The following is a 21,476-nucleotide window of genomic DNA, read 5'->3' on the forward strand; positions in this document are numbered from 1 at the left end:
GGGTATGTGCCATCACATTAGAGGAGAACAACAACAACAACAACGACGTTGAAGTGTCGGCCCGTTCCTGTCGCTCGAGTTCCTGGTCCAGCTCTCGCGGCGCCCTTGTTCAGCGATAGCCGTAATTCTTTAGTTTAACAACTGTTACACATCTGGTGGAGTCGAGCTAGGTACGCTTCCAAACCTGCATATGCGTACAAGATAGAAACACGGATCTCATACCGGTCCATCAGCGCCCAAGCCGCCACCTCCGCGGCCAGTCACCTGAATTCGGGCCTCTTACCACTCGACGAGGATGACGCAGTCTCGACCGCTTGTTCCACCAGAAATGATTGCAGGTCTCCGGCGCCCATCCTTTATCTTTCCACCGCCATCTTTCCATGGCGACGTGTACGAGGATGCGGAAGACTGGCTTGACACCTTCGAGCAGGTCGCCCGCTTCAACGGCTGCAGCGAAGGCCGTAAGCTCTATAACGTGTATTTTGCACTCGAGGGCTCCGCAGGGACATTGTACGAGAACCATGCGAACAACCTGTCCACCTGGGAGACATTGCACCAAAATCTCCTAGCTACATTCCCCGAAGCAGACCGCCGGAAGAGAGCTCAAGCTGCGCTTCACTCCCGTAACCAGCAGACTAGCGAAAGCGTCCGCATGTATGTGGAGGACATGACGCGCCTCTTCAAGCGTTCTGACCCCTCTATGGCCGAAGAGACGAAGCTTCGCCACCTCATGCGCGGGGTCAATCAGAAGCTTTTCGCCGGTCTTGTGCGCAGTCCACCGCGTACTGTTACCGAATTCCTCACTGAAGCGACCCCCATGGGGGCGACGCTCCTGCAACTAGCCGGGCAATACAATGGAGATGTGAGCACGTTTGGGCCCGCTGTTTCTTCGATGCCGTTAGGGAGTGATGAAGCCGTTTTACGTGACCTAATCAGGTCGATCATCAGGGAGGAATTACAAGCCTTCCATCTGCCTCCCAGCGCGCCATCTGCTACATCGCTGTCTGAAGTCATTCGGGAGGAGGTGCGCCTGGCATCGCAGCGGCAACAACTTTCTGAGATTCCTAGAAAGACTGAGGTCAGACCTACCTATACAGATGTCCTCTGTCTGGCGCCAGCACCACTCTACGACGTGAATACCGCGACTCAAGCAGGGCAGCAGCCAGGTCTTTCCTGTGTGCCTGCTCTACCAGTCTATCAGCGGCCACGGAAATTTGATGTGTGGCGTGCACCGGACCGGTGGCCACTCTGCTGCCACTGTGATGAGGCCGGTCATCTTTACAGGGCCTGCCTGTACCGTCGAGTTGGTCTGTGCGGTTTCTCACCCGACGACCCTTGCTCACGGAACGGCGAACGACCACTCGAAATCTAAGCTCGTCTGTCGGCCCGTCAGAGGCCTGTGACACGACCTGGATACGTACGCTATGACTCTAGATCGTCATCTCCCCTGCGGTACCATTTCCCGAGTCCTCGCCGAGACGCCAGCTATCCTGAGTGGTGTTCTTACGGTGCACGCCGGAAAAACGAATTCCAGCGGTCTCCAGAGGCAAGGCCGCTGCTGTCGGGAAAACTTGAAGATCCTCCGCCGCCGATACACCAATACGCTGATTTCTCACAGGGGCAGGGTAGCGACAGAATCCGATGTGCTACTTCTGATTTGTGTGTGGCAATTGACGGCAATGACATGTTCGCTTTATTTTATACTGCTACGTACAATTCAGTGATGAGCCAGGCCCTCGCCCAGGAATTGAGCAACGTTCTGACGCCATGGTTTGGCGCTAGCATTCGCATGGCTGAGGGTCACCTCATTAGCCCGGCCGGAAGGTGCAAAGCCCGAATCGGTATCCGCGATTTCGTCTTCTTCGGTGAATTCGTCGTCTTGCGCGAGTGTTCGAGATATTAGGTCCTGGGCCTCGACTTTCTACAGGCAAAACAGGCATCGACCTACGCGAGGCGCGAGTCGCATTTTCGACGAAGCAAGCCGTGGCGCACAGTGACACAGAAGACCCAACGCTCTGCGTATTGCTGAAGACGACGTAATGCTGCCACCATGGTCCAATGTGCTGGTTTTAGCGAGAAACGACTTGTTTCACAACTACGAAGGTATTGCGGATAGTCACTCTTTGCTGTTCCTCAAGAAGGGAGTGCCTATCGCGCGCGGTCTTGCCGAACTGAATGACGGCTGTGCGACAGTTTTGCCGACGCATTTCACCACTGAAATTCAGCACCTCGCCAAGGGAACGGCCGTCGCCTTCCTCCACGACGTGGATGGGTTGGCGAATCTATGATCCTTGGAGATGAGTCTTCGCGACGCTGTCGTACCACGTAATGCCCATCAGAAGGTTAAAATTACCCCGCGGTTGTCACCTCATCAGAAGAACCTTCTGTCGTCGCTGCTACTTGATTGCAAAGATCGCTTCGCGACGAGCTCCAAGGTCGGACGTACGCCGGTATCGAAGCATCGCACGTCACAGAATCGGCGACGTCACCAATCTGCCAGCGTCCATACCGTGTTTCGCCTAAACAGCTGGAGGCTATTAGAACTCAAGTCGATGAAATGCTTCCAGATGATGTAATACTGGCATCAGCAAGTCCGTGGGCGTCGCCGCTGGTCCGATGGGGCGCTTGACCGACTTCGAGACGCCAAGTTTTTCTCTTCCCTAGATTTAAAAAGCGGATATTGCCAGATCAAGGTGGAGACGCGAGACCGCGAGAAAACGGCTTTCGCGACACCCGACAGTCTGTACTAATTTAAGGTGCTCCCGTTTGGACTTTGCTCCACTCCGGCCACGTTTCAACGCATGATGGACACTGTTTTAACTGGTCTGAAGTGGAAGTCGTGTCTTGTGTACCTGTACGACGTGGTAATCTTTTCGTCTAGCTTCGCACAACACTTGCAGTGGTTGCGCATTGTCCTTCATGCTCTCCAACCTGTACAACTATCAATCCAAAAAAATGTCAATTCGCCTTCAAGGAGCTCCGTTTCTTAGGACATGTCTTCAGCGCACAAGGTGTCCTACCTGACCCGGCAAGACGTCCGCCGTCTCCAGTTTCGCACGCCCAACCGACAAGAAGGCCCACAGACGTTTTTTGGGCCTCTGCTCATATTATCGGCGATTTGTTAAAGCTTTTTTACGCCTAACTGAGTCATTGATAGCCTTGACTCGAGATGACACACCCTTCGTATGGAGAAGTGCCCAAGACGAAGCCTTCGAGGAACTCCGCCGCCGCCTTCAAAGTCCACCAATACTAGCTCATTTTGACGGGAATGCATAGACTGATGTCCACACTGACGCTAGCAATGTTGGCCTCGAAGCGATGCTCACACAGTGGCAGGACGATGCAGAACGAGTAATCGCCTACGCGAGCCCCATACTTTCTCGATCGGAACAGAACTATTCAACGGCAGGAAGAGTGTCTTGCCGTCATCTGGACTCTGAGGAAGTTCCAACTATAAATTTACGGACGACCATTTCTTGTTGGCAGTGATCTTCACTCGCTATGCTGGCAAGCCAGCATTAAAGAACCCGTTGGCATGTTGGCCAGATAAAGCCTCAGGTTGCAGGCGTACGATGTGACGGTCATCTATAAATCGGGTCGGCAGCACCAAGCCGCAGACTGTTTATCACGAGTGCCCGTGGAATCGAGTACTGAAGACATCCCCGAAGATTGCCCTATTCTTTGTGCCATCGGCGTCTCCTGTATGGCGCAGCTTCAACGGACTGATTGAGTTGCTGCCACTCATTAATTATCTGGAGGGTTTTATTGCTAATGTACCTCATGTGTTTCGCCGTGGACTACAGTTCTTCATTCTGCGGCATGAAGTGCTCTACAAGCGCAACTTTGTGTAACAAGGAGATGTTTCTGCTTTCTGTGTCATCCCAGTTGCGCTCCAAAATCGTGAACGCTTGTCACGATGAACCATCCTCCGGCCACTTGGGCATCAGTTGCACATTGGCAAAGATTCGGCTTAAGTATTACTGGCCCAGTTTACTAGCAGTTCGTAAACACGTAACAAAATGCCGCGATTCCCAATGGGGCAAACTTCCTCATTTGAAACCAGCCGGCTTTCTGCAGCCCATAGCACCCCAAAGACCCCTTTTCAACAAATTGGCATAACCTCCTCGGCCCTTTTCCGAAGTCGTCCACAGGAAAAGCGTGGATTGTGGTCGCGACAGATTATTTGACACGGTACGCTGAGACCACGTTACTTGCAAACGGTACTGATGCTGAAGTCGCCTAATCATTTTTCCACGAGATCGGCCTCCGTCATGGCGCTCCTGCAGCTATAATTACTGACCGTGGAGCTGCATTCACGGCCCGCTTCACTCAGGCTGTGCTCAAGCTCACTCATACCACCCATACATGTACAACGGCCTTTCGCCCGCAGACAAATGGCTTGGTGGAACACCTCTATTGACATGGTTTCCGTGTATGTTGATATCGAGCACAAAACATGGGCCCAAATTCTTCCATACACAACTTTCGCGTATAATACCGCGCAGCAAGAAATAACCCGGTTCACTCCAATCGATTTAGCCTTCGGTCTACAGGTTACCACCCCCCTGGATGCTATGCTACCCGTGGACCCCCCTGACACTAAGGGCGAGCTTGACGTCGACGTCGCCACTTATGTTCAGCGCGCGGAAGAAGCACGGCAACTGGCGAGACACCGCAATCACCGTCAGCAGCAGATCGATGCTGACCGCTACAACCTTGTACGCTGCTACTTTTCTTACCACCAGGGTGACTATGCGTGGGTTCGCACGCCTGTTCGTCGCCGCGGGCTGTCCGAAAAGTTACTACGCCGCTACTTCGGCCTTTACCTTGTTGTCCGCCGCCTCAGCGACGTAACGTATGAGGTTGCACCAGGCACAACAGCTCGTTCATCGCACAATAGCAAGCGTAACAACGTTGTGCATATGGTTCGAATGAAGCAATACTACTAGCGACCCCCCGACGGACTTTCAGGCTGCATGTATAGTCTATTCCGTGATGTCAGACTGTGGAGCAACTCTTGAACATTCTTCCTTCCGCGCTCTTCTGTCTGATGGTAACACCGCATCGGGGCGATGTTCCTAAGTAGGGAGCAGTGACACGTGCACTTGAGGTGAAGAAGAAGAAGGAGCGCAATCGGTAGAAGTAGAGGACGTTTAAGCGTCGGCCCGTTTCTGTTGCCCCGCGTTCCTGGTTCAGCTCTCTCGGCGCCCTCGTTCAGCGGTTGCAGTAATTCTTTAGTGTAACAATTGTCACAATATACCAATTGCGGTTTCGGTTTATTATTTTTATTGTAACTTAAATTGTTCTTGTGCCAACTTTATTCATATTGTAGAGAACTGCACGAGGATATTCTCGCCTATTTCATCCTCCCTTTATCACCCCCTTTCAATATTTTATTTTCATTATTACGTATCGCTTTGTCTAATCAATGTAAGTACAGCTTGCATGCACTAATATACACTGAGGCCGACATCAGCTTCTGTATCTCATTTGTGAATATTCATGAAAATGGTCATTTATAAACTACAAGCATTTCGATGGAGGCAAAACAAAGTGGCTTCCATGTGCTGTGTGATGTCAGTTCACGTCCAGAGTTCTCTACTACGGCGTTTTAGTCGCTTTGGACGTCAAACACTAGAAGCCTAACCAAATGTAGCTACAACTTAGCTAATATTAATATAATATATAATAATATACACATAGTAATACACATAAAGATATTTCTATCATTTTATTATCCCTTCTATGTACTACACCGACTTTTGAGTCCAATGCGTCAGACCGCTTTAAAGACGCTGTTAAGCAGAAAATCCGACGTTATGAGAACAAAATCACGGCTAAACCTCTTGTAAGTATTTGTTCTTTTTATTATGGGGTATTTTTGGCAGGAGTTACTGGGCGCGTGGTATGTTGGCCAAACGTCTCGGCTTCATTCTTAGCGTGTAGGGTATGGGCAAGTGGGATTGTTGTGAGGAGGGTTATGTACTCGCCTTTCTCGACCCGGACAGAAAGGAGAAGGTCAAGTAGGGGGTGGATTTCTATTCTTCTTTTGTCTAGATCAGCAAGATCCGGTTGGCAGAGCTTTCTCCTAGCCTGGAAGAGCAGTTGATCCTCCTTGACAGCAGTAAACCCCAGGGCTCAATATCAGGGAAGGAGACGACAGCGATGGCATTTATACGCGGGACCCGGATAGAGGAGGTGGCCCAGGGTGCCTGCGTCTGGGCATGAAGTGCATGCGGGGGTATGGGGGGGGGGGGGGGAGACTGGCAATTAAAGAACTTTATTCCACGTGGTGAATGCTATTCGTAGATACGTGAAATAAGTGCTTTCTTTCCTGCGTCATTTCACTTTCTTCCACAGCTAAACGGCCATAAACCGTTAAAGCAGCTTCAATAGACAAGATTGATGACCACCGATATAATTCGTTGTCTTCAAAGACTAAAACATTTTAGAGGAGAATAACGAAAGAATGGGGTTTGACCTTTGGAGAATGTTCGTCCAACCTTCCTTGAAATGAATAAAAATGTTAGTCTGAAAAGTTTAAAAGTCACAAGGAATAAAACTCATACAAATGTCATATTTAAAAACACCATTCCAATTCGCCGAACTATTTACTGGCGATATTATATTATGCGAGAACAAAGGCGCAGTTTCCTATGATAGAGCCCATTGATACAATTCCTGCTCCTTTATTTTTACATTGCAAAACGGCTTCTAGCAGATGTTTTGCTGTCTGGGATTGCCTCAATTTTTCATCCCGTTTAAAGAGAAACCCAGCAAAATAAAATGATTGAGTAGTGGGAATGAAAAGAAAAGAGCAGAATTCCTTTCACAGTTAGTTCTTCAGCCCTGTTACATTTAGCAGTTGTAAACGAGAGCTCCACATAGGCTCTGATTTTCAGCTGTTTCTAGTTCACGTTCATAATAGCGGAATATAGCTGCGGCTAAAGTGTCCTTCGCCGCTTCACACTGCGCGTCCACCAGCTTCTAATATCCAGAAATAGAAATATTGGGTGTATTGTAAGGCATCGGTGTCCATTTTGGGTTTTTGTCGACGCTCTCCCTCGTCGAAAGCGGGGAAGACGGAGAAATCGAGAAGTGACAGTCGCCCGCGTCCGTGCCTCCACGCATGGATTTGTGCTCTTCTATCAACGCTTCCTTCAAAAACGTGCGTTGACTTTGAGATTCATGAAATTCCAGCGCTTGCGAGCAGTCCGACCGTTGGAATGGAGGCACAACATTGTGAATGCAGCAGGGCCCTGGCTCTCACTGTACTCACAGCCTGTGCGGAATGTTTGAACATGGTTATTCAAGGCAGAGTTGCACCGCAACTGCCGGTTCTGGTTCCGACTACGACAGCAGAGGCAAGAGGGCCCCGGCTTCGACGAAGTAGTCATAAGAGAGCTGTGACCGCAGTGGTATTTAACTAACTAGCATGTGATATACCTTTAGGTTTGAGCCAGTCTCTAGACGTGAAATGCTATTGCCTTTTTAGTTTGTGAATAAAATATATACTGTCTATTTTTAATGTTTATAGCCTTTTCTTTTAGGTTCGTTGTCTCTTCCGTCGGTGTCAAATACTCGTGCGTGCTACGTTGACTATCACTTTGGGAGGAAATGAAGCGCTAAATAAGAAAATGAGAAAGAACCTGGCTTTTGCTAGTGTTTATGAGAACTTTGTGGTACATGACGTGATTTGCGAACTTTAGACTTCTTCATTTCGTTATCAATATACATATACATTTATAGGTACTCAGACTATGAAACAAAGATATAGAACAGGTCGATCTCTGTAATAGTAAGAGTTAAGATCAGGTGCCAAAAAACTTCTGTAATATGGAGTCAGAAATGCGCCATTTCTTATAAAATATAATCTGGTAACTAGAGTGTTTTAAGCAACTTTTGTCCGAAAACAAAACTTTCACTTGCATATAAAACGAGTTTTATTTAGCAATATGACGCGAGATATTTCTGAAGCCTTGATATAGAGTATGTGCTTATATGATTAACACATATTTTTATTCATTTTCTGGAGGTTTGTAGAATAGACAAGCTAGAGGCAGTAGCTGATTTTTCGAATTAGCCGTCTCTCTGATTTTTTATATATTCGTCACGCTAGAAACTGCGCACAAAACTACACGTTGCAAAACCGCTCTAGGCGAGAACAGCTATGGTCATTGTTCGCTGCGTAGGTGGCAATTTATAATGAGGAAAGCCAGAGAGAACAAAAATGGCAAGAATGACATTTCCTCATACATTCACGAAATATATCCGGGAAATGTTAAATAAATGCCAGTAAGCGAGTTTGGCATAAATAAGAAATTTATTTTACATGCTAAGAGGTTCGCAAAAGTGTTTATCTGGCGCACATTCTGTGAGCTGTAAGGAATCATGATGTTCAGCCGCTTTGCTATGTCGTTAAATCGACAACAGTTCGGCAGTGATCTACAAAGCCTGTTTGCTTTGTCAATTTTCTTGGCCGTTTTTGTTCGCACTCAAATGCCTGCTGAAGCCGCATCTGCGACAAATTTGATGAGTGCCAGTGGCGCACAGCTCAGTATCATTAAGGTAAGATTTCTACCAACCTGGCACAATTTTTAGGGGAGCTGTATGATTCATGGATTGCGTAAATGTTTAACGAGGTCAATTAATTAAACTGTCAACAGTGCCACTATATAAATAACAGTGATTTTTACTATGTTTTAGGCTGGAGTGTGGATCTAGATTTGCTGGTTGTTTCGCGCGAGTCGAGATCTGTGGTTTTATTTGCTATGCAGTTTCTTTTGACGAAAGAACATGGCGGTATACTAACGTACGTGTGTGAGATCAACAATATACTGTTCTGATCAATAATGCGTAGTTTCTTCGACGGAGAACTCTTCTGGTGAAAGTTAACAACGCACGTATAAAGGCGGCCGTTGGATTGATGAGCCTTCCCCAGCATACTTGTTCTCCGAGAAGGAACCAATGAGGAGGCCGGTTTGCTCCAGGAAGCTTATGGCAGTTCGTGGGAGCCAGAATAAGAAATGAAGTCAATGTATGAAACGAACACAAGGACCTTGTAGAGGTCATTGTATCGATTGTGTGTATTCGGGGCAGGGTAGCGATGAAAGTGTGTGAAGTGCTTTCTGTTCTGGCTGGCATGTTTCTTATATAGTGACACCTAAGTGGTTAAAGATGATAAATGTGTTTAGCAAAGGTACCACTCTGTTTGCAAAAATATGTTGCAACGAACGTCGAAGGTACACTGTATGTACCCAGTCCTTACTGGGCATCATCATCATAAGCTAGACTACACCCACTGCATATTTCCCATATTTCCCTAATTCCGCCGGTGCTGTGCAAGCTGCATTCACTTGACCATTGCCAACTTCTTAACCTCATCCGCGCACCTAACTTTCTGCCGGCCCCTGCTACGAATTGCATCCCTTGGAATTAAATTTGTTAGCCTATTTCTTCTGTTTGATTCCTAATAAAATGTCATTAACTAGAGGCACTTCACTGACCCACCCTGCAAGGTTTCTATCTCTAAACATTACACATACCATTTTTTTTCATGACCCTCTGCGTTGTCCTCAACCTTCGTAGAACTCTCTTGGTTAGCCTCCATGTTTCAGTCCCATAGTTGAGTACAGGTAAGATGCAACTATTATATACCTTCGTCTTGAGTGATACCGGTAAGCTGCTAGTCATAATCGGCGAGTACTTTCCTCATGGGTTCACTTCCAATCCTACGTTCCTACTTTTTTCCCCTTCAAGACATTGATCCGAGGTTGCTGCCTGTTTTAAGTAGACATATTCGCCCACTACTTTCAGTGCTTCGCTACCTATAGTGAACTGCTGTTTCCTCCCGAGGCTGTACAACATTACCTTAGTCTTGTGCATAGTGATTTTCAAGCCTACCTTTCAGCTATTCCTTTCTAGGTCATCAATCATTTTTTGCAGTTAATCCCCTCAGTTAGCAAGGCAATCTGTTTAGCAAATCGCAAATTACTCAGGTAATCTTATCAACCCTGATTCCTAACTGATCCCATTCGGTGTCTCCAAATACTGCCTCTAATCAAGCTGTACATAGGTCTGCCCTACTGAAAAATCCTGTATAAAATTCGTACAGGAAATCGTATACAGGTTTATTGTACAGGATCTGGGATACAGGATTGGGGGCTATTTCAGCAAATTCCTGTACTGCCCTGGAAAGTCCGGAATGAAACCGCGCGGAGCTCTGATACGGGAATGGCCTGTATGGTTGATGGCCCTCGTTTCGGAAAGAAACGCGTCGCCAGGGTGGAAAAAGCATGCAACAATATAAAATAAACCGACTACATTTAAAATAATAAATAAAATTTAAAAAATAAAAAAATTTAGTACCGAACGTGGAATCGAACCTCGGTCCTTATGGTCTTCAGACGAGCACCTTAACCATTACTCTACGACGGCTTATGGTTAGAGTGGTTATTATTCAGTATATGTAGCTACTTTTGCTCTTTCGTACTTGTATATTTTCCTTGGCAGTAGAATTTGTGGCCGTAATTCACCGATCGCCCTTTAAACACGCTGAATATCTTTGCAGGCTATCACGAGGGTTCACAAATGTGGCGTATATTTATAATGCGTCGCTTTATTGAAGGCAAACCTCGAGATATCATAATTTACTAGTGCTGATGTGTTTTTCATCGTCTACGAACGCTTGTAAGTTTTCCCATATACAGAGATATCCGCTGCACTAATACTTGTAATACTGGGCGTTTTAGCTTCACGTGCTACCAGCGGAGCATCGATGCCAATGAATACACTTCCGACTGAGCGGTCTCAATATGTAAACATTCGAGAACGCGTCGCGCGGTGTGCGGCTATCTGCGCATCTTTCGATGGTCAGCGATGTTTGTTTATTTTTTCTCGAAGAGTTTTTTGTCATCGCTAGCGAAACGATACGTTCGTGCTTCTACTTTCGTGTTGTAGGCGGCAGATCTTCAGTCGCAGATATGAAGACGCACCGCAAGATCGTACGAGCTGCAGCGACTGTTGTACGCGCAAAAGCGACGCGACGCGCGTATATGCTTGCTAGCGCACACTTCGACGGCTTCGCATTTTCGAGGTATTTGGTAAACGAAACGCGCCCTTTATATACAGAACAGTTGTATAACATGTTTGGTATCATGCTTATTTAGTGCGCTGGCGTGTCCGGCATGGTCATTCTGGTTGAGCTTCGTCGATCGGTCCGGCTTCTGTTCAGAAGCGGAATACTGTGCCCGGTATCAGTTCCAGAAATGACGCGTTCGTCCGGTTTCTGGTTGATTAATACAGGCGGAATAATACATAACACTACTACATTTGAAAAAGAAAAAAAAAGAAAAAGAAACAAAAAGAAAATACAAAAGGAAACAAAAATTACGTGTGATTCGAACTTCGGTCTTTTAGGCCGGCAAGCACGCACTTTAACCACTAGACCACGCCAGGACACGGTGCTGGTGGTTATATATCTACTTATGTTGTCGAGATTGCTCTTTTGTAGTTTGTGTATTTTTGTAGGGTGTAGAATTTGTGGTCGTAATTGAACGATCGCCCTTTAAACACGCTGCATCTTTTTCCTGGCTATCACGAAGGGTTGTCCGTGTCCCGCATCTTTACAATGTAGCGCTTTCTTGCAGACAAACCTCCAAATGTCACAATTTACTAGTGCTTATGTGTTTTGTCATTGTCTTCGAACGCATGCAATTTTTGCTACATATAGATATATGCGGTGCACCAACACTTGTAATACTGCATGTTTTAGCTTCACCTGCTGCCAGCGGAGCCGCGACGTCAATGAATTTACTTCTGACCAAGTGTTTTGCATACGTAAACACTCGAAGAAGCGACTCCCGATTTTCGGCTTACCTGTGCATATTTCGATGGTCAGCGATGTTTTATTTATTCTCTAGCGTATTTTATCCGCGCTAACAAAACGCTACGTTCTTGCTTGCACTTTCGCGTTGAAGGTGGCAGATCTTCAGTCGCAGATTATGAAGATGCACCGCAAGATCGTACAAGCTGCAGCGACTGTTGCACACGCAAACACAAAACACGATGCATGTATGTACTTGCTAGCGCACACATCCACGGCTTCATATCTTCTAGGTATGTACGAAACAACGCGTACTGGGATGTCATGTATAAGATGCATACGAGAAATGGTCTGCCCTGTATTAACTCGATACCGGACTGGATGGTCCGGATTGAGATTCATACCGGGCGTGACCTGTCCGAAATAAACACGTTTAAGCTTCATACAGGACTGGTCCGCCCTGTTTCACATCAATATCGGATTGGGATGTCATGTATAAGATGCATACCGGTAATGGTCTGCCCTGTATTAACTCTATACCGGACTGGACCGTCCGAATTGAGATTCATACCGGACATGACCTGTCCGATATAAACCCGTTTAAGCTTCATACAGGACTGGTCACACCGATATCAAATTTATACGGGATAATACAGGACCGGTTCAAACCCGTTTGTCGCGATACGGGATTTTTCACTAGGGTGGGGAGATCGTGCCTCGTAGCCTAACACTTTTGTTTGTGGGCACTGTGAATTTCCATCTTTAACGATGAACATATAACTCAATCTACGGCTCCTGAGTCATGCGCATAAAATTCAATCGTTTATTTCTTTTTTTATTCTCTCTACCACAGCAGCACACAATTTGCATGCTTACGCGGGCGCCGCAGTACACGCGGCGCCCGCGTGTACTGCGGGCGCCGCGAAGATGGGAATAGCGGCGGCTTCTCTTCGGAGGCATGATCTTCAGAATTGGAATGGGCGATTTAAAGCTGGAGCTCTAATAATTGTTCAAAGGTAAAATGTTCGTGAAAGGAAATTTGAATGGAGCTCAAAGTGGTTTGGCTTGGTGATCTGCTGTGACAAAGCATCAAAGAGAGGCATAAATACATCTAGTTATACTATGACTTAACGTCCACTATGTAGAGGTCATTTTAAATTTGCTGGTTCGCATTCCACTGCGTCCTGCTAGGTAACATCAGAAGCAAAGAAGTATAGCACCTGTATTGCCGGAACCACCACGTTGCCACGGCAACATCGCCTAGAGTCGCGATTGAATTACGAAGGTTGTTGTCTTCTCCACGATAACAGTTATTCAGCCTACGCGCTAAGCAATACAGCCCATACAACTATTCTACTTTGCCCCTCCCAAGTTCTTCTCGGCCATATGCACTTTATATTTCAGCCGTTTCTAGAGCAAGTCCTTCTGCTACCATTCTCCAGAGTCAGTGGCCTGTGCAAGCCATGTCTGCGGCTCGACAAGGTAGAGCGGAGCATATCCACTTTCGGTTCGCGGGCGGAAAAACCGGGACTCACATTTTCTTAGCGGCGCAGTGGGCTCCGCGTCGCCGCTGGTTTAAACAGAGTTCTCGGTGGGAATTAACAGCTGCTTATATATGCTTGGGCACAGCACAATCAAGCATCAGGTTGTATTGGACAATCCTGCTGATAGAGCCCAGCGAAGCGTACCACGCTAGGCGTAGGGAACGCAGTCTTGCCACGTTTGGAGCTGAGACTTTCTCAAAGCGAGGTACTGACTGGTGACAGTTCAAATGATCATTTCTAAAACTAAGGTAAACTATACATAACGGTGCCTAATGTAAACAGGATTTATTCGGGAGCAACACCACAAATAACAATTTTTCCCGTCTATATTCTCTCCTTCACCGGCCAAATACCCTCTACCCATTTTAATTAATAAATAGTAATTAAGTATGGCTCCATTATCTGCATCACAGAAAAGAGCTAACAGCCACTCACAGAAATTGAAGCGTTATGTATTTTATGGTTCTGGTTAATGTTAAATAAAAATTTATTGTGGATGACATTGAAAAGAAATGACGAGAAAAAAAAATAAATATGTACCCCGCAGAAATCCAAATTTGCGACCCCCTGATATGGCATCCGGGGCTCTACCATTCTACTAGGGTGAAGGCTGTTTAATCTTCTACTGTGTTAGGTATCTACACTGGGTCTCATCTAAACTTTTGGGCATTGCTCAGAGCCGCTTTAAATCATAGCGTCGGACTTAAAACGTCGTATCTAGAATGCCACCGGGAATATTATATAGCGCAGAGGGCTGGAGCTGTGTGATAATCCTCTTACACAACATCTGACATCGAGGCCGCTAGATTCGAAGTCCTCGTTAAGTCAATCAGCGGAGTAGGTTAACGAAGCCTATTTTGCTGCTGACGTCAAAAGCAGCTTAAGCGGATTGAAACTCGTTAAACTAATCAGATATTAGTTAACGAGACCTCTGGCTCCCTACGTGTGAAAGCTAGAGCAAAGGGTTGTCAAAAAGCTCCAGCTCTCCACATTAGATCATGTTCTAAGAGGAATTCGCTGTTTCAAAGGACGTTTCACGTCCACCGCTATGGTGGAGAAGGGCAACGGTTACAAAAGCAAGGTAAAATGTCAGCTTAATGTGCTAAATATCGTTTTAAGGGATAAACTTTCAAGCATAAGCGAGACGCTAATTTGAAAACAGACATTCGTTGCATGGATTCTTGTTCTGTACAGCAGTTAACACGTGCAAATAGCTTTTCGCAAATATTCTAAACGAAGATGATCAGCATATACTTCATACAGTGAGCTGACGTCTGAATTAATCAGAAAGTGATGCGTGCAGCTCGGCGGTATAACTCAGTGCCCCAAGCTTGGAAGCATTGGCACCCTGCTCAATGTGCGTGCATTGTGGGATCAACTAGCGTACCCAAAATTCAGCACTCCTCTCAGTTTAGCAGCCGACGGCATCAAAGCCCCGGTCTGAAAACCTGTCTTGGATACAACGTGCCCGGTTAGAGCGACCACAGTTTAGGTGCGGTGCGTGTGTGGCTCATGCATTCAGGGTGAACAGAAAGCGCCGACACTTGCGGTCTGGGAGGGAAGGATGAACAGATGGTACACAAGCAGACTACAAAGTGGGACGACTACTTCTGAGCTCATATCTTGGGTCGTGCGTCTGTGTTATTTATTTCAGGAAATATTGTAATGCGTCGGCATTAAAGGCGCCGTTCAGCAGAAAAGCCGAAGTTGTGGGAGCAAGATCAGTGTTAAATGTGTAGTAGTTGGGAAGTGATATTGGCCCCGTACTGATTTGGAAGCGAATTGTGGAGCGGCACGAGGCCATATGACCTGACATATGCTGCAAGGTCGAACTTTCAGATCGATGATTGAGATGGAAATCATAGATTTCTGGGCTCTATGAAAATATGTGAGACACGAAACTCTGAATTAAGCCACGCTTGTACCTCCGTATGATTTGGAGGATCACGTATTTCTAAAAATATATATATTCTATAAATTTTTCAAATAACTTGGTAGCTCACAATTGTACGCTAATTAGGGTATGTAAACTCCCGCGCTGCCCTCAGCCGCCTTCGAACCACCGGCCGGGGAACTCCGCTGCTGTGCCAGATTCGCGCACGTCTCAAGCACTTGGCGGAGCGTGGCTGCGCTATACGGGCACAGTGGATCCCCGGGCACTGCGGCATAGAGGGCAACGAACGTGCCGACGAGCTCGCGACCGCAGCACATGAACTCCCTCCTAGCGACGAGCAACTCGCTTTGGAGGATGTGCGTGCGGTAATCGACGATCACCTCCGGACGCAGCACCCCGACCCACGCATCGCAAGAGGTGAGCGCATTCACAGTGTCAGCGGCCGCTCGCTGACTCGGCTGCAACGCGCAATGATCCTCCGTGCACGCATTGGATGTGTGTGGCCTGGGGAACGACGGATGCGCCACGGACTTGCCAATAGTGACGTGTGTGACGGCTGTGGCGAGGTAGAAACTCTCGAACATCTTCTACTGCGCTGCACCGCGCTAGCCGAACCACGACGTGAGTTGCTGGCGGCTTACAGAGCGCAGGGGGTAATCCCGGACAGCGTAGCTGTGCTCCTGTGGCCGCCGGGCTGTGCGCGCGCCCGCGAGCGAGCTCACGTGAGCTTGTGTGAGTACATCGAACAGGCGGGCTTGATGACCCGCCTATTTCACCTCGCCAGATAGTGCGCGCTGGGACTTAACGCTCCACGTGTGCTACTTCCCACAATAACGGCTGATCGCCCACGAGAGCCGTCAGTGTTTTGTACAGTGTGCAAGTGCGTGCGTAGTGAACAGTTGCCTGGACGTGGAGCTATTGCGGAGGCCCGCCCGACGTGCCGAGTACTCAGTGACCTAAGACGTTTGCGGGTGGGCCTCATGCAAACTACTGTATACTGTACCATAGTGTATATATTTCTTTTATTTTTACCTACTCTTTTCTTTCTCCCTATCACTCACCTCTTTGATTTCCTCTACCTTCTCCTCGCTATCCCTTTATTTCCGCCGCCCCAGTTCAGGTGCTTCAGATATAAGATAGCAGATACCGGGGCTGGCAAACATCTTTTCTTTCCTTTTGTACATACAATAAATAACCACTACAACATAGGGTATGTAATAATACAAAGGGCAAAAACGATTGCAAGGTGTATAACCCAAAGCTAGGTTCGCAAAAGGACCCGCTTCTAGAGCCACTACTATTATCGCGCCGTTACTTTATATGCGGGTTGTAAGTATTCCTTAATTTTTCCATGTTTTCTAGGAGCTATACTACGTCGGCAAAAGCTTTGCGGCCTCGTGCAATGCAAGCACCGCTAGCGAGTAAAGAACCTGACTGGGCGAATAGCTTGTTGGGGTCTTTCCGCGCTAATATGAGGAGAGGGCGCTATGTCTTGGCGAGTCTGGTCAGACACTTTCTGAATTCCTTTTGCCCGGGATGGTTTTGAATAAACCGCATTCGTTATGAACAGTGACCAACGGACATCGTGTCCTAAGAAAAGTGAGTGATAAAGCAATGTGGTCTGAAGCCATGGGGCAATCGATAGCTCTGCTTTCAACATTGTTCTTGTGGCTGTAGGAAGAAGGAAACGAAAATTCACGGGCCTACTAATGTAGCTGAGCCACCTACGCTGCCTCGTGCGGACAAAAAAGAGAACTGGCTGATTGATTGATTTATTGGAAGAGAAAGGCGCGATAACTGTCTCTCCTGTTTTCTGTGGACACCTCAATCACGCCGTAAGGGAAGGGAACAAGGAGGGAGTGACAGTAGAAAGAGAGAAAGAGAAGCCGTATTGGAGGGCTACGGAGTAATTTCGATTAGCTGGGGATATTTAATGTGCGCTGACATTGCACAGCACATAGACGCCTCTTCGTTTCACCTCCATTAAAATGCAGCCGCCGAAGTCGGGTACGAGCCCGGGAACTCCGGCACAGTAGTCGGGCGTCTTACCACTGCACCATCCCGCGAGGCGGACAGAAGAGAGAAAGCCGAGAGGAAAGAAAAAGAAAAGGGAGAGAAAGACGCGCGCCGCAACAGCTATCCTCCACCACCTAAGAGGTGGCGAGTGCAAAGAGGGCCTACAACAGATATAGTCGGTGCATGGGTAGCCCCCACCGCGAGCGGCGTTAACCTACCGTCCCAGCGTTGACCTACCGTCTCAGCCCCGTAGGGCCAGGAACAGCCACACTTTTAATTTGAGTGCTGGTTGTAGCAATGTTAAAGCCACAAAAATGAGTAATGATAATAATTGATTCATAGGAAGGGAAAGGCGCAGTATCTGTGACACACATCTCTGCGGACACCTGACCCGCGATGCAAGGGATTGATTGATTTATAGAAAGGGAAAGGCGCGGTATCTGTCTCACGTGTTTTCTGTGGACACCTCAACCGCGCCGTAGGGAAGAGAGGAATGGGGGCGTTAAAGTGGAAAGAGAGAAAGATGAGCCATAGTGGAGGGCTACGGAGAAATGTCGACCACCTGGGGATCTTTAACGTGCGCTGACATCGCACTACACACGAACTCCTCTTCGTTTCGCCTCTATCGAAACGCAGCCGCAGAGGTCGGTTTCGAAATAGGGTACTCCGGCACAGTAGTCGGGCATCTTACCACTGTACCACCCCGGTGGGACGCCCTGTAAGGGAAGGGAGGAAGGTGGGATTGAAAGTAGATGGAAAGAGCCATAGTGGAGGGCTTCGGAGTAATTTGGCCACCTGGGGATCCGATGAAGACAGTAAAACAGTGAGATAAACACGAAGCAAGACGTACTAACATGCGCTGACATGAGGGTGGCAGTTCCTGGCCCTACGGGGCTTGGATGGTAGGTCGGCGCCGTTTAAGGCGGTGGCTAACCAGCCACCAAAGTTTTCTGTTGTAGGCCGTCATTGCACTCCCCACTGCCTTGATGGTGGACGATGGCTGTTGTTGCGGCGCACGTCTTTCTCTCCCTCTTCTTTTTCTTTTTTCTCTATTTTCTCTTCTCTCCTATCCCGACCACGGCGACTGCGTTTCTATGGAGGCGAAACGAAGTGGCGTCCATGTGCTGTGAGATGTCAGCGAACATTAAAGATCGTCAGGCGGTCGAAATTACTGCGTAGCCCTCCACTACGACTCCCCTTTCTCTCTTTCTACTTTCACTCCCACCGTTCTCTCTTCCCTTACGCGCGGTTCAGGTGCCCACACAGCAAGTGTGACTTATTTTTGTTTATGTGTGGATGACATCACGATGGATGGGACGTCATGATGACGCAAGTTTCGTGTTGTACATGGCCGGCGTCACATCACGGACAATGACACCACCTTGTGATGACGTCACAGCAATGTTTTCCATTATCATTATAATCACTGTCACTATCAATACCTACCCATATCAATATCGGTCACTACACCAGACTAATGTTCTTCATCATCATCATCATCATCAGCCTGATTATACCCACTGCAGGGCGAAGGCCTCTCCCATATCTCTCCACTTAACCCGGTTCTGTGCTAGCTGCATCCACTTGACCCCTGCGAACTTCTTAATCTCATCCGCCCACCTAACTTTCTGCCGCCCCCTGCTACGCTTTCCTTCCCTTGGAATCCAGTTTGTTACCCTCAGCGACCATCGGTTATCCTCTCTTCGCACTACATGTCCTGCCCATGTCCATTTCTTCTTCTTAATTTCCACTAGAATGTCGTTAACTTGAGTTATTTCTCTGACCCACTCTACACGCTTTCTATCTCTTAATGTTACCCCTACCATTTTTCGTTCCATAGCCCTCTGGGTTGTCCTCAACTTAATTAGAACTCTCTTGGTTAGCCTCCACGTTTCAGCCCCATAGGTGAGTACAGGCAAGATGCAACTGTTGTATACTTTCCTCTTGAGCGATACCGGTAAGCTGCTAGTCATAATCTGCGAGTGCTTGCCAAATGCGCTCCATCCCAATCTTATTCTTCTTGTTATTTCCTTTTCATGGTTCGGATCTGCGGTTACTACCTGTCCTAAGTAGATATATTCGCCTACTACTTCCAGTATTTTGCTTCCTAATGTAAACTCCTGTTCCTTCCCGAGGCTGTTGAACATTATCTTAGTCTTCTGCATATTGATTTTCAAGCCTACCTTTCTACTTTTCCTGTCTAGGTCATCAATCATTATTTGCAGTTCATCTCCCGAGTTGCTTAGCAAGGCAATGTCATCAGCAAATCGCAGATTACTGAGGTATTCTCCATCTAGCCTTATCCCTAACTGTTCCCATTCCAAGTCTCTGAATACTTCCTCTAAACAAGCTGTGAATAGTACCGGGGAGATTGTGTCCTTGCCTAACACCTTTCTTTATGGGAATTTTGTTACTTTCTTTATGCAGAACTATGGTTGCTGTGCAGCCACTATATATATCTTCCAGCACTTTCACGTACGGCTCGTCTACCCCCTGATTTCGCAATGCCTGCATCACCGCCGAGGTTTCAACTGAGTCAAATGCTTTTTCGTAATCAATGAATGCTATGTATAAGAGCTGGTTATATTCCGCGCATTTTTCTATCACCTGATTGATGGTATGGATATGATCGATAGTAGAGTACCGTTTCCGAAACCCTGCTTGATCCTTTGCTTGATTGCAGTCTAAGGTTGTCCTGATTCTATTAGCGATTACTTTAGTAAATACCTTATACGTAACAGACAGTAAGCTGATTGGTCTGTAATTTTTAAGGTCCTTAGAGTCCCCTTTCTTGTGAATGAGGATAATGTTTGCATTCTTCCATGCTTCCGGTACCGTCGATGACACCAGGCACTGCGTATACAGGGTGGCCAGTTTTTCTAGCACGATATCCCCCCCGTCCTTCAGCAAATCTGTAGTTATCTGATCCTCTCCAGCTGATTTCCCCCTTTTCATAGTTTCTAGTGCTTTCTTGACCTCGTCCTTCGTCACTGGTGGAACGTCTGACTGTTTTTCCCTACCGCCAATCTCATTACGGTCCTGACTACTTTGGCTTCTGTAGAGATCTGTATAGAACTCCTCGGCTACTTTGACTATCTTGTCCATATTAGTGATGACGTTGCCCGCCTTGTCCCTTATCGCATACATCTGGTTTTTGCCTATGCCCAATTTCTTCTTTACCGCTTTAAGGCTTCCCCCGTTCTTTACAGCATGCTCAATTTTCTCCATGTTATACTTCCTTATATCGGCCACCTTGCCCTTATTGATTAGCTTTGATATCTCGGCCAATTCGATCTGGTCTGTTGGATTGGAAGCTTTCATACTCTGCCGTTTCTTAATCAAATCTTTCGTCTCCTTAGACAGCTTACCGGTATCCTCTCTAACTATCCTACCGCCTACTTCTACCGCGCACTCAGTAATGATATCTCTGAAATTATTGTTCCTTGCCTCTAGGGTAATGTCGCCATCCTCAGTTAGAGCTGAATACCTATTCTGTAGCGAGATCCTGAACTCTTCTGCCCTCCCCCTCACCGCTAATTCGTTGATGGGTTTCTTTCTTACTAATCTATTGCGTTCCTTCTTCAGATTTAGGCTAATTCGGGACCTCACCATCCTGTGGTCACTACATCGAACTTTCCCGATTACCTCTACATCCTGCACAATGGCGGGGGTTGAACACATTATGAAGTCGATTTCATTTTTAGTCTCTCCGTTAGGACTTTTCCATGTCCATTTTCGGTTCTTCCGTTTGCTGAAGAAGGTATTCATGATTCGTAAGTTATTGCGCTCTGCAAACTCAACTAGTAACTCCCCCCTGCTATTCCTAGAACCAATGCCATAGTCACCTACTGCCTTGCCTCCTGCCTGCTTTTTCCCTACCTTGGCATTGAAGTCGCCCATTAGTACAGTATACTGCGTCTTTACTTTTCGCATTGCCGATTCTACATCTTCATAGAAGCTTTCAACTGCCTGGTCATCATAACTACATGTAGGTGCATAGGCCTGTACAACCTTCAGTTTATACCGCTTATTAAGCCTAATTACGATGCCTGCAACCCTCTCATTAATACTATAGAATTCATCTATATTACCCGCTATATACTTATTGACAAGGAAACCTACTCCTAGTTGTCGCCTCTCTGGTAAACCTCGATAACACAGTACATGCCCATCCTTCAGTACAGTATATGCCTCATTC

The 21,476-nt window shown here is 47.1% G+C and overlaps 1 protein-coding gene across 1 annotated transcript in view; it reads left to right on the forward strand.

Moving 5' to 3' along the window:
• Positions 1-8,353: 8,353 nt before the first annotated feature.
• The window catches only part of LOC146171878 (uncharacterized), a 141,328-nt gene continuing 128,205 nt past the window's right edge, over positions 8,354-21,476 (forward strand). The window contains exon 1 of the mRNA XM_084586267.1: positions 8,354-8,568. Coding sequence (XP_084442393.1) covers positions 8,392-8,568 — 177 coding nt within the window. The 5' untranslated portion in view covers positions 8,354-8,391. The remainder of the gene's footprint in view (positions 8,569-21,476) is intronic.

Source organism: Amblyomma maculatum, unplaced genomic scaffold (assembly GCF_055883805.1).
Source record: "Amblyomma maculatum isolate TAMU_Amacu unplaced genomic scaffold, ASM5588380v1 scaffold_17, whole genome shotgun sequence".
Lineage (NCBI taxonomy): Eukaryota > Metazoa > Arthropoda > Arachnida > Ixodida > Ixodidae > Amblyomma > Amblyomma maculatum.